Genomic DNA, 21,148 nt, shown 5'->3' with positions numbered 1-21,148 from the left:
TTATTTTGAGACAGGTCCTTGCTCTGTCACCCAGGCTGCAGTACAGTGGCACAATTCTATCTCACTACAGCCTCGAACTCCTGGACCCAAGCAATCCTCCCATTTTAGCTTACCAAGTAGTTAGGTCTACAGACATGCACCACCACACCGACTAACTTTTCTTTTTAATTTTTATTTATTTGTTTGTTTGTTTGTTTGTTTATTTATTTATTTATTTATTTTTGGAGACAGAGTCTCACTCTGTCAACAAGGCTGGAGTGCGGTGGTGCTATCTAGGCTCACCACAACCTCCACCTCCTGGGTTCAAGCGATTCTCCTGCCTCAGCCTCATGAGTAGCTGGGATTACAGGCGCCCGCCATCACGCCCAGCTAATTTTTTGTATTTTTACTAGAGACGGGGTTTCACCATGTTGGTCAGGCTGGTCTCGAACTCCTGACCTCAGGTGATCCGCCTGCCTCAGCCTCCCAAAGTGCGGGGATTACAGGTGTGAGCCACTGCTCCTGGCCATATTTTTTATTTTTAGAGACAAAGTCTCGCTATGTTGCCTAAGCTGGTCTCAAACTCCTAGACTCAAGCAATCCTCCCACCTCAGCCTCCCAAAGCACTGGGATTACAGATGTGAGCCAGTGCACCCAGCCTTTGCTTTCATTTTCATACTTTCCTATGTTGTCTTTTATTATTATCATTTTTTCACAACTAGGCATGGATTATTTGTGCCATCAGGATGAAAGTAATGCTCTATTTTGAGAGATAAATGCTTTGACTTTCTTCCTCTTCTCTTATATCCATACCTCTCACACAAGTTGGGGAAATTTTAAGGTAGCCATCATTAACACTGCACCTGATATATAATTTTAAACCTCTGTCAATTTTACTGTCATGCTTGAATTTCAAAGCATGTGGATGACAAAATATTTATTTTTACTTTTATTTATTTATTTATTTTTGAGACAGAGTCTCGCACTGTTGCCCAGGCTGGAGTGCAATGGCACGATCTTGGCTCACTGCAACCTTCGCCTCCTGGGTTCAAGTGATTTTCCTGCCTCAGCCTCCTGAGAAGCTGGGACTACAGGCGCACGACACCACGCCCAGCTAATTTTTGTATTTTTAGTAGAGACAGGGTTTCACCACGTTGGCCAGGATGGTCTTGGTCTGCTGACCTCGTGATTCACCTGCCTTGTCCTTCCAGAGTACCGGGATTCCAAGCGTGAACCACCGCACCCAGTGACAAAATATTTAATTTCACTCCTTCAGTTTGAAAATAAATGATGGGCCAGGTGCAGTGGTTCGCACCTGTAATCCGAGCACTTTGGGAGGCCAAGGCAGGTGGATCATTTGAGGTCAGGAGTTCGAGACCAGCCTGGCCAACATGATGAAACCCTTTCTCTACTAAAATTATAAAAATTAGCCAGGCATGGTGGCAGGTGCCTGTAATCCTAGCTATTCAGGAGTGAGGCAGGAGAATCACTTAAGCATAGAAGGCAGAGGTAGCGGTGAGCCAAGATCGCACCACTGCACTCTAGCCTGGGAGACAGAGCAAGACTCTGTCTCAAAAAAAAAAAAAAAAGTAAAAAAAATTTTAAAAACTGATTAATCCCACTTATCCAAATGTGCTTGGAGACCTGCATACAGATTTCACAACCGCAGCACCCTCTGTCCTGTAAGGAGATTGATAGAGTTGGATATTTGCCCCTCCCAAGTCTCAGGTTGAATTGTAATCCCCAATGCTGGAGATGGGGCCTGGTGGGAGGTGTTTGGATCATGGGGGCTGATCCCTCATGGCTTGGTGCTGTAATGGCTTGGCACTGTCTTCATCATAGTGAGTGAGATCTGGTCATTAAAAAGCGTGTGGCACCCCCCTCCCATTCACTCTCTTTCGCTTGCTCTTGCTTTCACCATGTGACATGCCTGCTCCCCCTTTGCCTTCCGCCATGATCATCAAAAGCTCCCTGCAACCTTTCCAGAAGCCCAGCAATGTCAGTGCTGCGCTTCCTGTATACCCTGAAGAACTCTGAGACAAGTAAGCCCCTTTTCTTTATAAATTGCCCAGTCTCAGGTATCTCCTTACCGCAGTGCAAGAACGGCCTAACAGGGATTGTCCTTCCAAAAGCCGTTTCTTATAGATTGTCCCGCTTGCTGCTTAAAACACCTTGTGAGGTAGAGAGAACAAATATAATTACCCCCATTTTACAGGAAAAGAAACTGAGACTCCAAGAGATCCAAGAGATCCATAGTTGGTAAGTGGCCAGACCAGGACTGGAATGCAGGTTTCCTGTCTCCCAGTCCAGATCTTTTTTTTGCTCCTGGATTCTGGTCAACCCAATGACAGACTCATCCTCACGATTTTCTGTGACACCCTGGGAGTATAAAGGGGATCTTGGCAAAATATAAATAGATTTCTTTAAAGCAAAACTCACACCCGGCTACGCTGTGAAGTTAACATTTGTCCATCCATTCTTCCCCTACTTAGGCTTTTTTTCTGGGATCTCCAGAGCTCTCTCCCCAGCTTTGCCCCTTCCTCACCCCCCACCCCAAAACAGCACCCTTTACTCTTCCCCAGGGTTTCTCAAGCTTAGCACTATTGATGTTTTGGACTGAATAAGTTTTTGTTGTCAGGGGCTGTCCTGTGCGTGTTAGGTATTGGACAGCACTCCTAGTTTCTGCCCACTAGTTGCCAGACCCTCCTCACTCCCCCAGGGGTTGTGATCATAACAGATGTCTCCAGAAATTGTCACACATCCCCAGCAGGTTGTGGGGGAAGGGGAGCGGGGAGGAATGGTAGGTGGGGACGGAGAGTATAAAATCATCCTCACTTAGAGAACCACTGCTCTACATGGAATCCCCTCTCTGGAAGAAATGTTATTTTCTTTTTCTTTCTTTCTTTCTTTTCTTTCTTTCTTTCTCCTCTCTTTCTTTCTCCTTCCTTCCTTCCTTTCTCTTTCTTTCTTTCTCTTTCTTTCTTTCTCCTTCCTTCCTCTTTCTTTCTTTCTCATTCTCTTTCTCTTTCTTTCTTTCCCCTTCCTTCCTTCCTTCCTTCCTTTCTTTCTTTCGAGACGAAGTCTCCCTCTGTCACCCAGGCTGGAGTGCAGTGGCACAGTCTCAGCTCACTGCAACCTCTACCTCCTGGATTCAAGCAATTCTCCTGCCTCAGCCTCCTGAGTAGCTGGGACTACAGGCACGTGCCACCATGCCCACCTAATTTTTGTATTTTTAGTAGAGATGGGGTTTCATCATGTTGGCCAGGCTGGTCACGAACTCCTGACCCCAAGTGATCCACCCGCCTCGGCCTCCCAAAGTGCTAGGATTACAGGGGTGAGCCACCGCAATTTATTTATTTATTTATTTATTTATTTATTTATTTATTTATTTTTGACACCGAGTCTTGCTCCATCTCCCAGGCTGAAGTGCAGTGGTGCGATCTTGGCTCACTGCAGCCTCCGCCTCCTGGGTTCAAGTAGTTCTCCTGCCTCAGCCTCCCGAGTAGCTGGGACAGGTGTGCACCACCATGCCTGGCTAATTTTTGTATTTTTAGTAGAGACAGAGTTTCACCATGTTGGCCAGGCTGGTCTCCAGTTCCCGGCCTCAAGTCATCCACCCACTTCAGCCTCCTAAAGTGCTGGGATTATGGGCATGAGCCACCGTGCCCCGCTTTAGAAATGTGATATACTTTAGATTCACTTTAGTAAATCAGTTCTCTAACTGGTTAGGGGGATACCACAATCCCTTCTCCCCAATCCCAACTCCCCCAGCCAACCAGAGGCTGTATTAGAATGGCCTGGGAAGTTTTTTCCAACTGTGACTCTCCCCAGCCCCCACAGTCCTGTTGAGAACCCATGCCCTGCTCGGGGGAGCCTCTTGGCCTCAGCAGCAGGACTGAAATCTTGGATCGTGTGGATCTTGCCCTGTGTGGGTGCATGACCTTGGGCCCCTCCATAAATCACTCTGACTCTCTTCCCTTATCTGTAAAACAGGGTTGTAATATCTACGTGTGAGTGTTATTATGAGGATTCAGTGAAATAACATGTAGAGTTGCCTTGATTTCTACGTCTTTCAATGGTGGGGCAGTTTCCCTTTCTTGCCTCCCCTCTCCAGATGGGGATGGAATACCAGGATTTAGCATAGTTCTGGCTCCTTGGGAGAGCCCAGTAGACCTTAGCTCTTATCACTGTTATCCTATCCCTCCCAGTTAATCCTCTCAAGAACAGCTGCATTATACAAAGGAAAGGTGCCTAAACTCAAATCAAACACATCCCTAATGGTGGCTTTCAGGCCCCAAAGATAAGCTGGACAGTAGCAGCAAAGACCCTTTGGGATCTCTCTGTGGTGCTATCCACTGGGAGGGGCAGCCCCACCAAAAGAGCGACTCCAAACACCCTCCTCTCCCTGTCCCTTCAGGCAAGTCCCTCCCATCCAGTTAGGGCAGCACATAGATTTCGAAAGCCCCCAAGGCTTCATCACAATTGACTAGTAATTTAATAATCTGCAGCCCTTGGCAAACACTAATTAAGCAAGAGCATAGCTCCCGGTGAGGAAGGCCTGCCATCCTCCACCCCTAGACCCTGCTTACAAAAGGGAGGCAACTGAATGGTGGCTTCCCAAAGCGGCCTGCTTTTCAATGAAAAGGAAGGAAAGAAGGAAGGCTAGGACAAAGGGGAAGAAATGAACTCCAGGTCACAGTAGTCCAGTCAAGGCTACTACTGCTTACTCTGGGATGGATGGTCTTCTTCCAACCACGGGTCTTCTAACTTTTATTTATTTATGTATTTATGTAGAGATGGAGTTTCGCTCTTCTTGCCCAGGTTGGAGTGCAGTGGCTCAATCTCAGCTCACTGCAACGTCCACCCCGGGTTCAAGAGATTCTCTCACCTCAGCCTCCCAAGTAGCTGGGATTACAGGTGCATGCTACCACACCCAGCTAATTTTTGTATTTTTAGTAGAGACTGGGTTTCACTGTGTTGGCCAGGCCGGTTTCAAACTCCTGACATCAGGTGATCCACCCGCCTTGGCTTCCCAAAGTGCTGGGATTACAGGCGTGAGCCAACGTGCCCGGCCCTAACTTTTCAACTGGTAGGGAAGGTTGTCAGAAACCCCTTTGAGAATCCAAAGCTAGATTTAGGCTGTCTCACCAGGAAAATGCACTGACATTTAAATTTTTGCAAATAATCCCTAGACTTTGTATTAAAATCTTCTGTCCTAAATAATCATACGTAACATCTTAGATTTGTTGAATCTTTTACGATTAAAAAACTGAGACCTCGAAAAGCTTGACCAAACTCACTCTAGTCAGTAAAAGCTGGGATTTGAACCCAGGATTCTTGGCTCTTCCTATATTGCTCTACCTCTCTTTTAATTTTAAAAACATTTTTGTTAGGCCAGGTGTGGGGGCTCACGCCTGTAATCTCAGCACTTTGGGAGGCCAAGGCAAGTGGATCACTTGAGGTCAGGAGTTTGAGACCAGCCTGGCCAACATGACGAAACCTTGTCTCTTCTAAAAATACAAAAATTAGCTGGGCGTGGTGGCACACACTTGTAGTCCCAGCTACTCGGGAGGCTGAGGCAGGAGAATCACTTGAACCCAGGAGGCAGACGTTGCAGTGAGCTGAGATCACCCTACTGCACTCCAGCCTGGACAACAAAGCAAAACTCCATCTCAAAATAATAATGATAATAATAATAATAATAATAAATACATTTTTGTTAGAGTGTAACATTCATATCATAAAGTGCAAAAATTTTAAATATTTGGCAGGGCACGGTGGCTCACGCCTGTAATCCCAGCACTTTGGGAGGCCAAGACGGGCAGATCAACGAGGTCAGCAGATTGAGACCATCCTGGCTAACACGGTGAAACCCCATCTCTACTAAAAATACAAAAAAATTAGCCGGGCATGGTGGTGGGCTCCTGTAGTCCCAGCTACTCTGGAGGCTGAGGCAGGAGAATGGCGTGAACCCAGGAGGCGGAGCTTGCAGTGGGCTGAGATCGTGCCACTGCACTCCAGCCAGGATGACAAAGCGAGACTCCGTCTCAAAAAAAAAAAAAAAAATTAAAATATTCACCTTATGAATGTTTACAAATGCACACGCCCATGCAACTTACCATCTATATTACCAGAACCACATAAACAATCCTTGCATACCCTCCAAATAGATATTCTCCCAAAATAAGGTTGCCAGATTTAGCAAATAAAAATATTACATGAAACATATTTATACTAAAAAATTATTTGCTGTTTTTCTGAAATTCAAATTTAACGGAGTGGCCTGTATTTATATCTGGCAGTCCTACCCAAAAAGTAACCATTATTTTGACTTTTTTTTTTTTTTTTTTTTGAGACAGACTTTCGCTCTTGTTGCCCGGGCTGGAACGCAATGGTGCGATCTCGGCTCACTGCAACCTCCACCTCCCAGGTTCAAGCAATTCTCCTGCCTCAGCCTCCCGAGTAGCTGGGATTACAGGTGCCCACCACCATGCCCAGCTAATGTTTTCTATTTTTAGTAGAGATAGGGTTTCACCATCTTGGCCAGGCTGGTCTTGAACTCCTGACCTCAGGTAATCTGCTCGCCTTGGCCTCCCGAAGTGCTGGGATTACAGGCGTGAGCCACCACACCCGGCCTATTCTGACTTTTATAAGTCTAGATTAGTTTGACCTGTTCTTGTGTATTGTATAAATGTAATCATACAGTACACGCTCTTTTGATTCCAGCTTTTTTTTTTTTTTTTTTTTTGAGACAGAGTCTCAAAGTGTGTCTCAGAGTGTCAATTTCCTCAGAGTCTTGCTCTGTATCCCAGTCTGGAGTGCAGTGGTGCTACATGGTGAAACCCCGTCTCTACTAACACAAAACATTCCAGCTTCTTTTACTTAACATTTTATCTGTGAGATGCAACAATGTAGCAGTAGTCGTTTTCTTCACTGTATAGTATTCCACTGTGTACAATGTTTATATAAATTTATAACATACAATGAATATACATTTATTACTTGTACATTGTAAATATATGTGTGTGTACATATATGTGTTTTTATGCACAAATGCATGTACAATGAAGATAAATGTACTTATCTCGTCTTCTGTAGCTTAAACATTAGGTTGGTTTTAGCCAAGATAAACAGGGTTGCTATGAATATTCTTGCACATGTTCATATATGAATGCATTGTGACATCTGGAATGTGACAATAAGCTCACTTTAATAGATAGTACCAAAATTCTTCAAAAATTGTTGAACCAGTTATACAAGAATGTACAGAGAGATGCAATTGCTGTACTTGGTATGGTCAGTTTTTCCCCTTTTATGGTGAGTGTACGGTGGTATATCATTGGTTTTAATCTGCATTTCCTTGTTAACTAATGATGTTGAGCATCTTTTCACACACATATTGGCTATTTAGATATCCTCTTTAGTGAAATGCCTGTTCAAGTCTTTCGTCCATTTTAAAAAATAGGTGGTCCATCTCTTTCCTATTGATTTATAAGAATTCTTTACATAGTCTACATATGAGTCCTTTATCAGACATAGGTTTTACAAATACCTTCTGTATTGCTTGCCTTCTCATTCTCATAATGGTGCATTTTGATGAACAGAAGCTTTTTGGGTTTGTTTTTTTGTTTGTTTGTTTTTGAGACGGGGTTTCACTCTGTCGCCTAGCCTAGAGTGCAATGGCACGATCTCAGCTCACTGCAACCTCTGTCTCCCAGGTTCAAGTGATTCTCCATCCTTAGCCTCCCGAGTAGCTGGGACTACAGGCACGCGCCACCATGCCCGGCTAATTTTTGCATTTTTAGTAGAGACAGGTTTCACCATGTTAGCCAGGCTGGTCTCGAACTCCTGACCTCAAGTGATCCACCCCCCTCAACTTCACAAAGTTCTGGGATTACAGGCATGAGCCACTGCGCCTGGCCCAGAGGTTTTTAATATTAGTAACCTTTATGGTTATTGCTTTTGTGAGAATATGTGTTATGTGAGAAATCATTACCTACCCCAAGGGCATAAACATATTCCCATATGTTGCCTTCTAGAAGAATTTTGTTTTATCTTTCACATTTAGATCCACTGGACATTTTTTTTTTTTGTCTATGGTATGTACCTCCCAATTAATATTTAAATTATTTCCCAGCTTCACAATTTTACAGAATCTATGTTCACATTCACTAATATCACCATTAGATAGTTCAGTTCAATTTAAAAAGAATTACAAAGCATCTTCATATGTGCCAAGGTATTGTACTAGATGCTAAGAATTTAAAACTTGAACTTGGCATGGCAGTCGTTCACTCAGAGCACGCAGTCTAATACCTTACACCCTGTGGCCTGCCCAGATCCATGTGAGGCTCCTGCCAACATCCATAGCATCTTTTCAAAGTCCCTTGCCTTAGAAGCAAGGTCTATCGCAGATTTGCTTTTCAGGCTGGTACTTGGTGCCTGTCCCCCAGAGTCTGGCTAGGGAGGTGGGAGCGTGCTCACAGTATTACTCCTTTGGGGAATCTCTGAAGGTTCACAGGGAGAGGCTGAAATCTGGTTCCTATGTGAGTAGCAGGTCCCTGAGCCAAGTAAGAGCCTACATTCCAGCCAAGTCCGTGGTGGAAAAGATGCATTGTCTAGTCACCTGGAGTGACTCGAAAATCCCTGGGGCAGCTAAAATGTCAGTAACAGGACAAGTAATAAACTATGAATGACTTTTATGATACCTGATTGTATCATAACTGTTCTGCTTTGCTGGCCTCACTAGCTCTTCCAATGAATCATCAATCACATTGCTAACATCCAGCTACTAATGCCTTAGTCTGGGGAAGGTGATGTAAAGGTTGCAACCTCACCCACAATTTCCAATATCTGTCATCTGGAGACTTTTAGTGCTGTTCCAGAAGCTAGACCAAAAAAAAGAAAAAAAAAGAAAAAAAACAAACAAACCCAACCCACTATCCTTACCCTTGGGCTCTTGAGGGCTCTTTCACTCCATCCCTAGTAATCACCCAGAACCCCCGTTCCTGGTTTCTGGCCCCTTCTGTTGGCCCAGGCAGGCTCTTTTTATTGGGATGTATCAAGTAGTCGTGATTTCCCACTGGACCCAGACTCTCTTGGGGATTAGAGTTCATTCTGGCTCTTCCTACCCTGGTCCTTCTCAACGTAGAACACTCCACCCTCCCTAGGGAGCCCCAGCCTCCAATACTGACCACCAGCATTGATGGCTGTTGTCCCACCAGACCCATTGCAACTTCCACAAGACAAGGGATCTAGGCATTGCAGGAGGCCCCAGGGTCCGTAGCAGCTCCAGGCTCTACTTAACTACCCCACGGTTCCTAGTAGCTCCAGGCTCTACTTAACTCTGGCCTACTTCATTTCTTTCTTTCTTTCTTTCTTTCTTTCTTTCTTTCTTTCTTTCTTTCTTTCTTTCTTTCTTTCTTTCCCTCTTTCTTTCTTTCCTTCCTTCCTTCCTTCCTTCTTTCTTTCTTTCTTTCATTCTCTCTCTTTCTTTTTTTTTCTCGAGACAGAATCTGGCTCTGTCACCCAGGCTGGAGTGCAGTGGTGTGATTTCGGCTCACTGCAACCTCTACCTCCCGAGTTCAAGTGATTCTCTTGCCTCAGCCTCCCAAGTAGCTGAGATTACAGGTCTGTACCACCACGCCCAGCTAATTTTTGTATTTTTAGTAGAAACGGGGTTTCGCCATGTTGGCCATGCTGGTCTCAAACTCCTGACCTCAGGTGATCCTCCCACCTCAGCCTCCCAAAGTGCTGGGATTACAGGAGTGAGCTACTGCACCTGGCTGCAAATTTATTTTTAAAAAATATTTTGATAGCTGCATTTCAATGTAATTGGGCTAATCCTGTGGGTTTAATTAATTATTTTTAACTGCTTTTTTTTTTTCTTTTTTTTCTTGAGACAGAGTTTTGTTCTGTTGCCCAAGCTGGAGTGAAGTGGCATTATCTCGGCTCACTGCAACCTTCGCCTCCCTGGTTCAAGTGATTCTCGTGCCTCTGTCTCCCAAGTAGCTGGGACTACAGGCGTGTGCCACCACACCATTCTAATTTTTGTATTTTTAGTAGAGACAGGGTTTCACCATGCTGACCAGGCTTGTCTTGAACTCCTGGCCTCAAGTGATCTGCCCCCTTTGTCCTCCCAAAGTTCTGGGACTATAGGCATGAGCCACCGCACCTGGCCAATTGAAATGTTCAGACCATTTACATTAATGTGAGTATTGCTATGGCTGGGTTTAAATATATCGTCTGCCATTTATTTTCTATTTGTTATTTCTGTTCTTTGGGGTTTTTTTCCCCTCTTTTTTACCTTCTTTTGAATGAACTGAACATTTTTATGATGTCATTTTATCATCTTTGTTGGCTTATAGCTATAACTCTTTGTTTTATTTTGATGATTGCTTTAGGGTTGACGGTATATATCTTTAACTTATCACTGTGTACCTTCAAATGATATTATACCTTTCTACATACAGTATGAGAAACTTACAATAACATACTTCCATTTATCCTCACCCAGTCTCTGTGTCATTATTGCCACACATTTTACCACCACGTATCTTATAAACCCTATAATACATTGTTAATTTTGCTTTAAACAGTCAAATATCTTTTACATAGATTTACATAATAAGGAAAAAGTCAGATATTTACCCATGTAATTAATGTTTCTGATACTCTTTATTCCTTCATGTAGATCTGGATTTCCAACCGATGCAATTTTCCTTCTGCCTGAAGAATTTCCCTTAACATTTCTTGTAGTATGGATCTGCTGGTGATGAATTCTTTCAAATTTTGTATGTCTGATAAAGTGTTTATTTCACTTTCATTTTAAAAAGATAGACTTTATTCTTTGCTTGTTTGTTTGTGTGAGACGGAGTTTCACTCTGTTGCCCAGGCTGGAGTGCAGTGGCGCGATCTCAGCTCACTGCAACCTTTGCCTCCCGGGTTCAAGCGATTTTCCTGCCTCAGCCTCCTGAGTAGCTGGGATTACAGGCGCGTGCCACCACACCTGGCTAATTTTTTTGTATTTTTAGTAGAGACGGGGTTTCACTGTGTTAGCCAGGATGGTCTCGATCTCCTGACCTCGTGATCCGCCCACCTTGGCCTCCCAAAGTGCTGGATTACAGGCGTGAGCCACCGCACCCGGCCGACTTTATTCTTTAGAGCAGTTTTAGGTTCACATCAAAATTGAGCAGAAGGTACAGATATTTCCCATATGTTCTCCTGCCTCGACACATGCACAGCCTCTCCCACTATCAACATCCTGCACCAGAGTTGCATATTTGTTATAATTGATGAACATACATTGACACATCATTACCACTCAAATTTCATCATTCTCATTAGGGTCTACTCTTGTTCATTCTATGAGTTTTGACAAATGTACAATAGCATGTATTCACCATTATCATTTTACATAGAATAATTTCACTTCCCTAAAAATCCTCTGTGCTCTGCCTATTTATCCTTCCCTCTCCCCCAACACCTGGCAACCACTAATCTTTTTACTGTCTTTATAGTTCTGCCTTTTCCAGATGGTCATAAGGTTGGATTCGTATAGCACCTATCTTTTTCACATTGGCTTCTTTCACTTCGTAATTTACATTTAAGTTTCCTCCATGTCTTTTTATGGCTTGGCAGCTCTTTTCTTTTTAGTGCTGAATAATATTCCATTGTCTGGATGTACCACAGTTTATTTATCCATTCATCTACTAAAGAGCATCTTGGTTGCTTCCATGGCTTGGTAATTATGATCAAAGCTGCTATAAACATTTGTGTGCAGGTTTTTGTGTGGACAAAATTTTCAACTTATTTGGTTAAATACCAGGGAGTATGGTTGCTGGATCACATGGTAAGAGTTATGATTAGTTTTGTAAGAATTGCCTTCCAAAGTGCTAAACTGTCTTCCAAAATGGCTCCCATCCAGTACCAACAATGAACGAGAGTCCCTGTTATGCCACGTCCTTGTCAGCATTTGATATTTTCAGTATTTTTGGATTTCAACCATTCTAATAGACGTATAGTAGTATCTCGTTATTCCTTTTAAACTGCAATTCCCTAGTTTTATATGATGTTGAACATCTTTTCATATGCTTATTTGCCGTCTTTGGTGGGTTATTTGCTTTCATTTTTGAAAGATCTTTTTGCTAACTATAAAATTCTAACTTATCAGTGTTGGGTTTTTTTTTTTCTTTCAGTTCTTTAAAGATTTTGCTTCACTGTCTTCTGGTTTGCATTGTTTCTAACAAGAATTCTACTGTTATTCTTATCTTTGTGTCTATGTGCATAGAAACAATGCTTCTTGAAAAATTTTCTGTTTATTACCGGTTTTAGGCAATTCTATTAAGATATGCCTCACTGTAATTTTATTTATTTCGAGTGTGTGTGCTTGGGATTTATTGAGCTTCTTGGATATTTTTTGGTTTGTTTTTCTGAGACAGGGTCTTTCTCTATCATCCAAGCTGGAGTGCAGTGGTGCCATCTCAGCTCACCGCAACCTCCGCCTCCCAGGCTCAAGGGATCTTCTCACCTCAGCCTCCCAAGTAGCTGGGACCACAGGCACACATCACCACACCTGGCTATTTTTTTTTGCATTTTTAGTAGAGATGGGGTCTCACCATGTTGCCCAGGCTGGTCTTGAACTCCTGAACTCAAGTGATCCACCTGCCTCAGCCTCCCAAAGTGCTGGGATTAGAGGCATGAGCCACTGCTCCTGGCCTGCTTCTTGGATCTTTGAGTTCATATTTTTCATCAAATAGGAAAAGTTTTTGAACATTATTTCTTCAAATACTTTATCATTTGAAGACTCTAGTTACACATGTATTGGGCTACTTGAAGTTTTCCTATAGCTCAATGATTCTTGTATATTTTTTATAAGTCTTTTTTCCTTTGTGTTTTACTTCAGTTTCTATTACGTTTGTAAGTTCATTAATCATTCTCTGCAGTGTGTAATCTGCTGTTAATCTGATCTAATGTACTTTACATCTTAGACATTATAGTTTTCATCTTTATAATTCTTATTAAGATTTTTAAAAATATCTTTGATGTCTCTACTTAATATGCTTAATTGTTCCTCTAGCTTCTTGAATATAACTTCCATTGTTCCTGTCTGCTAATTCTGTCCTCTGCATCATTTCTGATTCAGTTTTGATTGAGTAATTTTTATACTCACTATTGGTTGTCTTTCCCTAATTCTTTGCATGCCTGATAGTTATCACACATCAGACATCGTGAATTTTACCTTTTTGAGTGCTGGATATTTTCTGTATTTTCACAAATACTCTAATTATTCTTGAGCTTTATTCTGGGGCATGGTTAAGTTACTTAGAATCAGTCTGATTTTTTCAGTCTTGTTTTCAAGCCTTGTTGGGTGAGAACAGAGCAGCAGTTAGTTTCAACCTAAATTTTTCCAACTACTGAGACAAAATTATTCAGAGTACTCTACCTTATGCCCTGTGGATTATGAGGTTTTCTACTCTGATTGATGAGAACAGGAACTATACCTGACCCTATGTGAGTTCTCTCTGTTCCTTTTGCTGGTTCTTTTTCTGGTCTCGCATAGTTTCTTCATGCACATGTGCTAATCAGGACTCAGCTGAAGACTCCAGGGAGACCCTCTCCAGATTTCCAGAGTTCTCTCTGTGAAATTCTCTCCTCTTTGATATTTTGCAAACTCCCACCACCTTGGCCTCCCCTCTCTCCTAGCTTTTCCTTCTCAGCCCAGCGACACCATGAGCTCCTCATCTTTGTGCCACAGTTGAGACACTCTCCTGTGTCCCCAAGCTGGGCAATGTCATAGCGGTCACCTCGTTTATTTCTCATCCCTTGGGAATCAACTGCCGTATGTTACCCAATTGTCAATGTTTTGAAAACTGTTGTTGCATATACTTCACCTGGCTTTTTCAGGTAGGGTAACTCTGATCTCTATTACTCCATCTTGGTCAGTAGCAGAAATCTGCAATCAATCCTATATATTGTATTTAATGCATTTAAAACAAAATATGGAGCCTGAGAAAATGTCCATATCCTTCACTAGATGGTCAGAGGGGACCATGACACACAAAAAGGTTAAGAACTCCTGCTCTTGCCGGGCGCAGTGGCTTACGCCTGTAATCCCAGCATTTTGGGAGGCCAAGGCACATCATTTCAGGTCAGGAGTTTGAGACCAACTTGGCCAACATGATGAAATCCCATCTCTAATAAAAATACAAAAAAATTATCTAAGTGTTGTGGCGCACGCCTGGAATCCCAGCTACTCAGAAGGCTGAGGCAGGAGAATTGCTTGAACCCAGGAGGTAAAGGTAGCAGTGAGCCAAGATCATGCCATTGCACTCCAGCCTGGGCAACAGAGCAAGACTCCACTTCAAAAAAAAAAAAAAAAAAAAAAACTCCTGCTCAGGTATGATTAGTTAATATATTTTCAGGGTGCACAGATTTTCCCTGAGAAAGGTGGAACAAGGCCTGAGCTGCTTTTAGGCCCTCAAAAGCTGGGGTCTGAACATGAATGAGAACATGAAGATGGTCTCTGGCAGTCCTGGGCTTCCAGATTTTCCCCAGAGTAGATCTAGGAGGAAATTGGTTCCCACCCTGCAGTTTCTCCCTGTTGGCTGTGTCTCTCTTGCTTCCCAAAGAGAGGTTTGCAAATGTTCGGCAGGGTCTGGACAAATATGTCATGAAGTTTTAATTTCACAGCAAACTTGGTTATTAACCTTTTTTTTTCTTTATCCATGCCCTTCCTAAAAATCCTTCCCATCCCCACTGCAGACTCTGCCCCATTTTCTCCTCCTTTATAATTAGGGTGTAAGCTTGCTGAGCCCAAACACCTTTGCCTGGTGAAAGAATCTATGTGCCCCTAGCAGTGTATGTTTTGTTAATCTGAGTGCAAAGTCAGAACAGGTTGAAGATCTCTGCCACCTCTGACAAAGGAGCTGGAGGCGGGGCTGGGTCCCACATGGAAACTATTCATTAGTCCTGTATTTTTCCTAGTATTCCAAGTCTTCCCTAATTCCCTTTGGGAGGCTGGTACTACCTGGGTTGCTGGGTAGAGACAAATGAAATGAACTCATTAGCATTTGTAAGCAAGTCTGTGGGAGCTGGGCAGGAGGGACTCATTCTGTTGAGATGAACATTGATGTAACTCCCAAAGTTGAGATCAGCTGCTATTCCAGCATCAAGCTCAGAAGTATCTTCCTCTGAATCTCTTTTTCCTGGGTTTAAGGATCCTGCCCTGGGGGTAACACAGCCATCAGCACAGGAAGCTCCAAAATCCAGTCTTGAGTATCCATGCATTTTTTTATTCAACAAATGTATGAGACCCGCTCTATTCTAGTCCTTACAGTAGGCATTGAGGATAGAGCAATGAACAAAATCCAACAAACTCTACAGTTCCTCTTTTTATGAGGCTTACCATCTAATTAAGACAGGCATTGATATGCTGTGTTTGTGTGTATAAAAGAGCACAAAATTACATGCATATATTATATGCATGCACACATATGTAAAATATAACTGTGACACTCCTTGAGGAGGAATAAGTAAGCATAAACTAGGGGAACTGACCTGGTTGGGGAGCTCAGGGAAGGGTTCCCTGAAGAAATGATAACCCAGCTGAGATGTAAAAGATGAGTAGACTTTAATTAGGGTAAGAGGGGAAAGAGCGCTCCCTGTGGAAGAAATAGGATGTCCAAAGGCCCTGTGGCCTAAGGAAGCAGGTGTGTGTGGCAGAGTGCATTTTCTAAAGATGGCTGCATCACTTTGTGATACTCCATAGCTCTTCCTGCAACATGAGGCCACACTCACCCATGGAGAGACGAAGGTCTGTGTCCCCTTGAATCCAGTGGGCCTACTGCAGATGTGATGCCATGTGACTTCTGAGGCTAAATCTAAAAATGTTCTATCTCGTCTTCTTGGGACCCAGGACCATGCTGTGAGGCACCCATGGAGCCACGTGGAAAAGTCCCAGCTGGCAAGGGCCAATTGCCCTCCAGACACAAGAGTGAAAGGGCCTTCAGATGACTCCAGACCCAGCCTCTGAGCCACTGCAGCAGATGCCAAGTGGAGTGAGTGCTGCCTGGATTTCAGATCTGTGAGCAAAATAAATATCATATCATCCTTTCAAGCCACTCAGTACTGACGTGGTTTGCTCTGGTGGCTGTAGATAACAGTGTGTCTGGGGAACTCTGAGAAGGCCAGTGGAAAAGGGCACAAGTACCTCTGGGACCTGGCAATGGAAAGGGAGCAAGAGCTGGATCCAGAACTTGCTGCAAGCCCAGTGACTCTAGAAAAGGCAATCTCTCCAGGCAAACAAAGATGTGGGGCCCATGCTTGGCTACTGGAGTGAGGACTGGATTTCAGCCCTCATTCATCTCTCAGCCAAATGTTCTTGTGCAGGGCACACCTACACAATCATACTTAGAGGCCCTGCTAGGCCACACAAAGTCTCAGAGGCTGGGTTAGGGATTTGGGTCTTTATTCTAGGAGCAATGTGGGAGCCAGTGAAGTGATTCTTACCACTTTAGTTCAGAGTCTCCCAAAAGACTCAGAAAGCTGCTGTCCATAGATTTTAGGGTCCATTTCCAAGGGAGAGAATGGGGCCAAAAAAGTCAGGCTTCTGATTTTTTTTTTTTTTTTTTTTTGAGACGGAGTCTCACTCTGTCACCCAGGCTGGAGTGCAGTGGCACGATCTCAGCTCACTGCAAGCTCCGCCTCCTGGGTTCACGCCATTCTCCTGCCTCAGCCTTCCGAGTAGCTGGGACTACAGGCACGTGCCACCATGCCTGGCTAATTTTTTTAGTATTTTTAGTAGAGACGGGGTTTCACTGTGTTAGCCAGGATAGTCTCGATATCCTGATCTCGTGATCTACCCGCCTCAGCCTCCCAAAGTGCTGGGATGACATTATCTCTCTCTCTCTCTCTCTCTCTCTCTCTCTATATATATATATATATATTTTTTTTTTTTTTTTTTTTTTTTGAGACAGAGTCTTGCTGTGTCGCCCAGGCTGGAATACAGTAGTGTGGTCTTGGCTCACTGCAGCCTCTGCCTTCTGGGCTCAAGAGATCCTCCCACCTCAGCCGGCTGAGTAGCTGGGACTACAGGCGTGCACCATCATGCCTGGCTAATTTTTCTTTTTTCTTTTTTTCTTTTTTGGTGATGGAGTCTCACTCTGTTTCCCAGACTGGAGTGCAGTGCTGCGATCTCAGCTCACTGCAACCTCCACCTCCTGGGTTCGAGCGATTCTCCTGCCTCAGTTTCCCAAGTACCTGGGATTACAGGTGCACACCACCATGGCTGGCTAATTTTTGTATTTTTAGTAGAGACAGGGTTTCACTATGTTGGCCAGGGTGGTCTCGAACTCCTGACCTCAAGTGATCCACTCTCCTTGGCCTCCCAAAATGCTGGGGTTACAGGAAAGAGCCACCATGCTCAGCCTTTTCTTTTTCTTTTTTTTTTTTTTTTGTATTTTTGTAGAGACAGGGTTTTGCCATGTTGCCCAGGCTTGTCTGAAACTTCTGGGCTCAAGCAATCTGCTTGCCTCAGCCTTAATTTTTTATTTTTTCTTTGAGATGGATTCTTGCTCTGTCACCCAGACTGGAGTGCAGTGGTGCAATCTCGGCTCACTGCAACCTCTGCCTCCCGGGTTCAAGAGATTCTCCTCTCTCAGCCTCCTGAATAGCTGGGATTACAGGCGCGTGCCACCATGCCTGGCTAATTTTAGTATTTTTAGTAGAGACAGGGTTTTGCTATGTTGGCCAGGCTGGTCTGGAACTCCTGACCTCAGGTGATCCACCCACCTCAGCCTCCCAAAGTGCTGGGATTATAGGCGTGAGCCACCGCGCCCGGCCCCTAATTTTTTTTAAATTATTTTTCATTTTTCAAAGATAGGGTCTTGCTTTGCTATCCAGGCTGGAGTGCAGTGGCACAATCATAGGTTACTGCAGCCTCAAACTCCTGAGCTCGAGTGATCCTCTTCCCTCAGCCTCCTGACTAGCTAGGACTACAGGTGTGTGCCACCACCCTCCAGCTAATTTTAAAACATTTTTTTTAGAGATGGGGGGTCTTACCATATTGCCCAGGCTGGTCTGGAACTCCTGGCCTCAGGTGATTCTCAAGTGATCTGCCTCAGCCTCCCAAAGTGCTGGCACTATAGGCATAAGCCACTGTACCTGGCCAAGCTTGCTCATTCTTCAACATTTCTCTTGTCTCAAGGTGGAGATAATTTCTCCTACTTATAGGCTCACCTCTACCTACATACTAATCTCAGTTCTGTCCTAGCCCCCAGAATAGCTAAAACATAGCTAAAAGTAAAGATCAGCCTAGCATTTGGTCCATTTACCTTTTTTTTTAAGTTTTATTTTCAATTGATACACACACACACACACACACACACACACACACACACACATATGAAGTACAATGTGATGTTTTGATACACATATACATTGTGGAATGAGCAAATCAGGCTAATTAGCATATCTATCAACTCAAATATTTATCATTTCTTTGTGGTGAGAACATTTAAAATCCTCTCTGTTAGCTATTTTGAAATACACCATGCATTTTTTTTTTTTTTTTTTTTTGAGATGGAGTCTCACTCTGTCAACCATGCTGGAGTGCAGTGGCACAATCTCGGCTCACTCTAGCCTCCACCTCCTGGGTTCAAGCGATTCTCCTGCCTCAGCCCTCCTGAGTAGCTGGGACTACAGGCATGCACCACCATGCCTGGCTAATTTTTTTTGTAGTTTTAGTAGAGATGGGGTTTCACCATGTTGGCCGGGCTGGTCTCAAACTCCTGACCTCAAGTGATCTGCCTGTCTCGGTCTCCCAAAGTGCTAGGATTACAGGTGTGAGCCATCTTGCCTGGCCTACAGTGCATTATTATCAGCTATAGTCACGATCCAGTATATAGAACACCAGATCTTATCCCTCCTGCTTAACTGAAGCTTTGTACCTGTTGACCAGCATCTTCTCTTTCTCCATTCACCCCCACCGCAGCCTCTGGTAACCACCATTCTGCTCCCTATTTCTGTGAGTTTGACTTTTTTAGATTCCGCATATAATTGAGATCCATAAGTGGTATCTGTCATTCTGTGCCTGGCTTATTTCATTTAACATAGTGTCCTGTAGGTTCATCCATGTTTCTACAAGTGACAGAATTTCCAGGTTTTTTTTAAAGCTGAATAGTATTTCACTGAGTTTATATACCACATTTGATTAACATGGCAGGAGAGATATCTCTTCAGCATACAGATTTTAATTCCTTTGGGTATATACCCCAAAGTGGGATTGCTGGGTCAAATCGTAGTTCAATTTTTAGTGTTTTTTGTTTTTGTTTTTTGGTTTGTTTTTGTTTTTGTTTTGAGACAGATTTTTGCTCTGTTGCCCAGGTCAGAGTGCAGTGGCATGATCTCAGCTTACTGCAACTTCCTCCTCCCTAGTTCAAGCAGTTCTCCTGCCTTGGCCTCCCAAGAAGCTGAGGTTACACGCCTGGCTAATTTTTTTGAATTTTCAGTAGAGTTGGGGTTTGGCCATGTTGGCCAGGTTGGTCTCAAGCTCCTGACCTAAAGTGATCTGCCTGCCTTGGCCTCCCAAAGTGCTGGAATTATAGGCATGAGCTACCGTGCCCGGCAGTGGCTTTTTAGTTTTTTTGAGTTATCTCCATACTATTTCCAAAATGGCTGTTCCTTTGCCTTTTCAAGCCCTCATTCTGGTGGCTTGGCTTTGACTTAGTGTCCCAGATACTTTGGATTTAGATTTCTATTCTTATCTTTGCACCTTCTTTCCCTCATTCTCTATTCTCTATCATCGATCTCCAAGACAATGACTCCTAATGCCCACCAAGACCATGTCCAAGCTCAGTCCCCCTACACATGGTGAAGCCATGTCCAGGATAAACGGTGTGATGAATAAGCAATGGTGGGGATTGTGGGAGGCACTGTGGGCTGTCTACTCAATGGCAATTCTCTCCTATCTTCACGGTAATAGAATCCTCACTTTGTTCCCCTTCCCCAAGTGATCACAACCTTTTAGGAAGGTTGGACTCCTCCCTGGCCCTAGGGTTGAAATCTGGATGGATCTAAGCCAGTCATGATGGTCTCATTCTTCTTGACAAATGAATGGTTTGGATGTGGACCCATGCGTTGCAAGGGGAGGTCTGCTGGGGAGACTTTTAGAACATTTTCATTGCTCATGAAAAGGAACACCAAAGCCCCACCCTGGCACTCATATAGATTGCTTAAGGGATGTTACTATGTTCGTGTGGCTCTCAGAACTGCAGTGGCCAGCTTAGGCCTAGGTGGGAATCTCACCTAAGAGGATGAGTAAACAGACTGAGGATAACAAAATGAAAAGAGGGAAATAACCTGATTCCTTGAAGATATGATTGGGCAGCTAAATTACCAACCATGGAATCAGTCTAACTCCAATCTTATTTTTCTTATTTCTTTATTTTTTTTCAGACAGGGTCTTGCTCTGTTGCTCCAGCTGGAGTGCAGTGGCACGATCATAGCTCACTGCAGCCTCGATTTCCTGGGCTCAAGCTATCCTCCCACCCCACCCTCCCAAAGCACTGGGATTACAGGTGTGTGAGCCACAGTCCAGCCTTAACTCCCACCTTCTTGTCATATGAGATAATATATCATCTTAGAGTGCAGTGGCACGATCTTGGCTCACTGCAACCTCTGCCTCCCAGGTTTGAGCAATTCTCCTGCCTCAGCCTCCCGGGTAGCTGGGATTACAGGCGCGCATCACCATGCACAGCTTATTTTGTATTTTTAGTAGAGATGGGGTTTCCCCATGTTGGCCAGGCTGGTCTCGAACTCCTGACCTCAGGTGATCCGCCCCCTTTGACCTCCCAAAGTGCTGGGGTTACAGGTGTGAGCCACCACGCGTGGCCTGTTTAAGCCATCTTATGAATATTTTCTATTACTTATGATTAAGACTTCCTAACTGATACAGGCCCTTCTGGCGTGAAATCCCAGACCATAAGCTTCATTTCTTCTCCTTGCGGGTATAAGATGAGGAAAAGATGCTAACACTGTGAGCACCTACTGCATGCCAGACATTGTGCTAAACGCTGTCTACTCAATCGTCACCACAAGATAGTGTAGCAATTTTAAAACATGGCTGCAAATTCTTTAATGCTTTTTCCATCAAGAGGTAGGGCTTATGTCC

The 21,148-nt window shown here is 43.9% G+C and overlaps 1 protein-coding gene across 1 annotated transcript in view; it reads right to left on the bottom strand.

Annotated features, from left to right (window-relative positions):
* Positions 1-21,148, bottom strand: part of VTI1A (vesicle transport through interaction with t-SNAREs 1A) — a 505,013-nt gene that overhangs the window by 6,177 nt on the left and 477,688 nt on the right. The window contains exon 9 of the mRNA XM_055352169.2: positions 2,070-2,150. Within this exon, the coding sequence (XP_055208144.1) occupies positions 2,087-2,150 (64 nt within the window). The 3' untranslated portion in view covers positions 2,070-2,086. The remainder of the gene's footprint in view (positions 1-2,069; positions 2,151-21,148) is intronic.

The sequence above is a fragment of the Gorilla gorilla genome, chromosome 8 (assembly GCF_029281585.2).
Source record: "Gorilla gorilla gorilla isolate KB3781 chromosome 8, NHGRI_mGorGor1-v2.1_pri, whole genome shotgun sequence".
NCBI classification, from domain to species: Eukaryota; Metazoa; Chordata; class Mammalia; order Primates; family Hominidae; genus Gorilla; species Gorilla gorilla.
The sequence above is the reverse complement of the archived record's forward strand: the minus strand, read 5'-3'. Positions and strand labels throughout refer to the sequence as shown.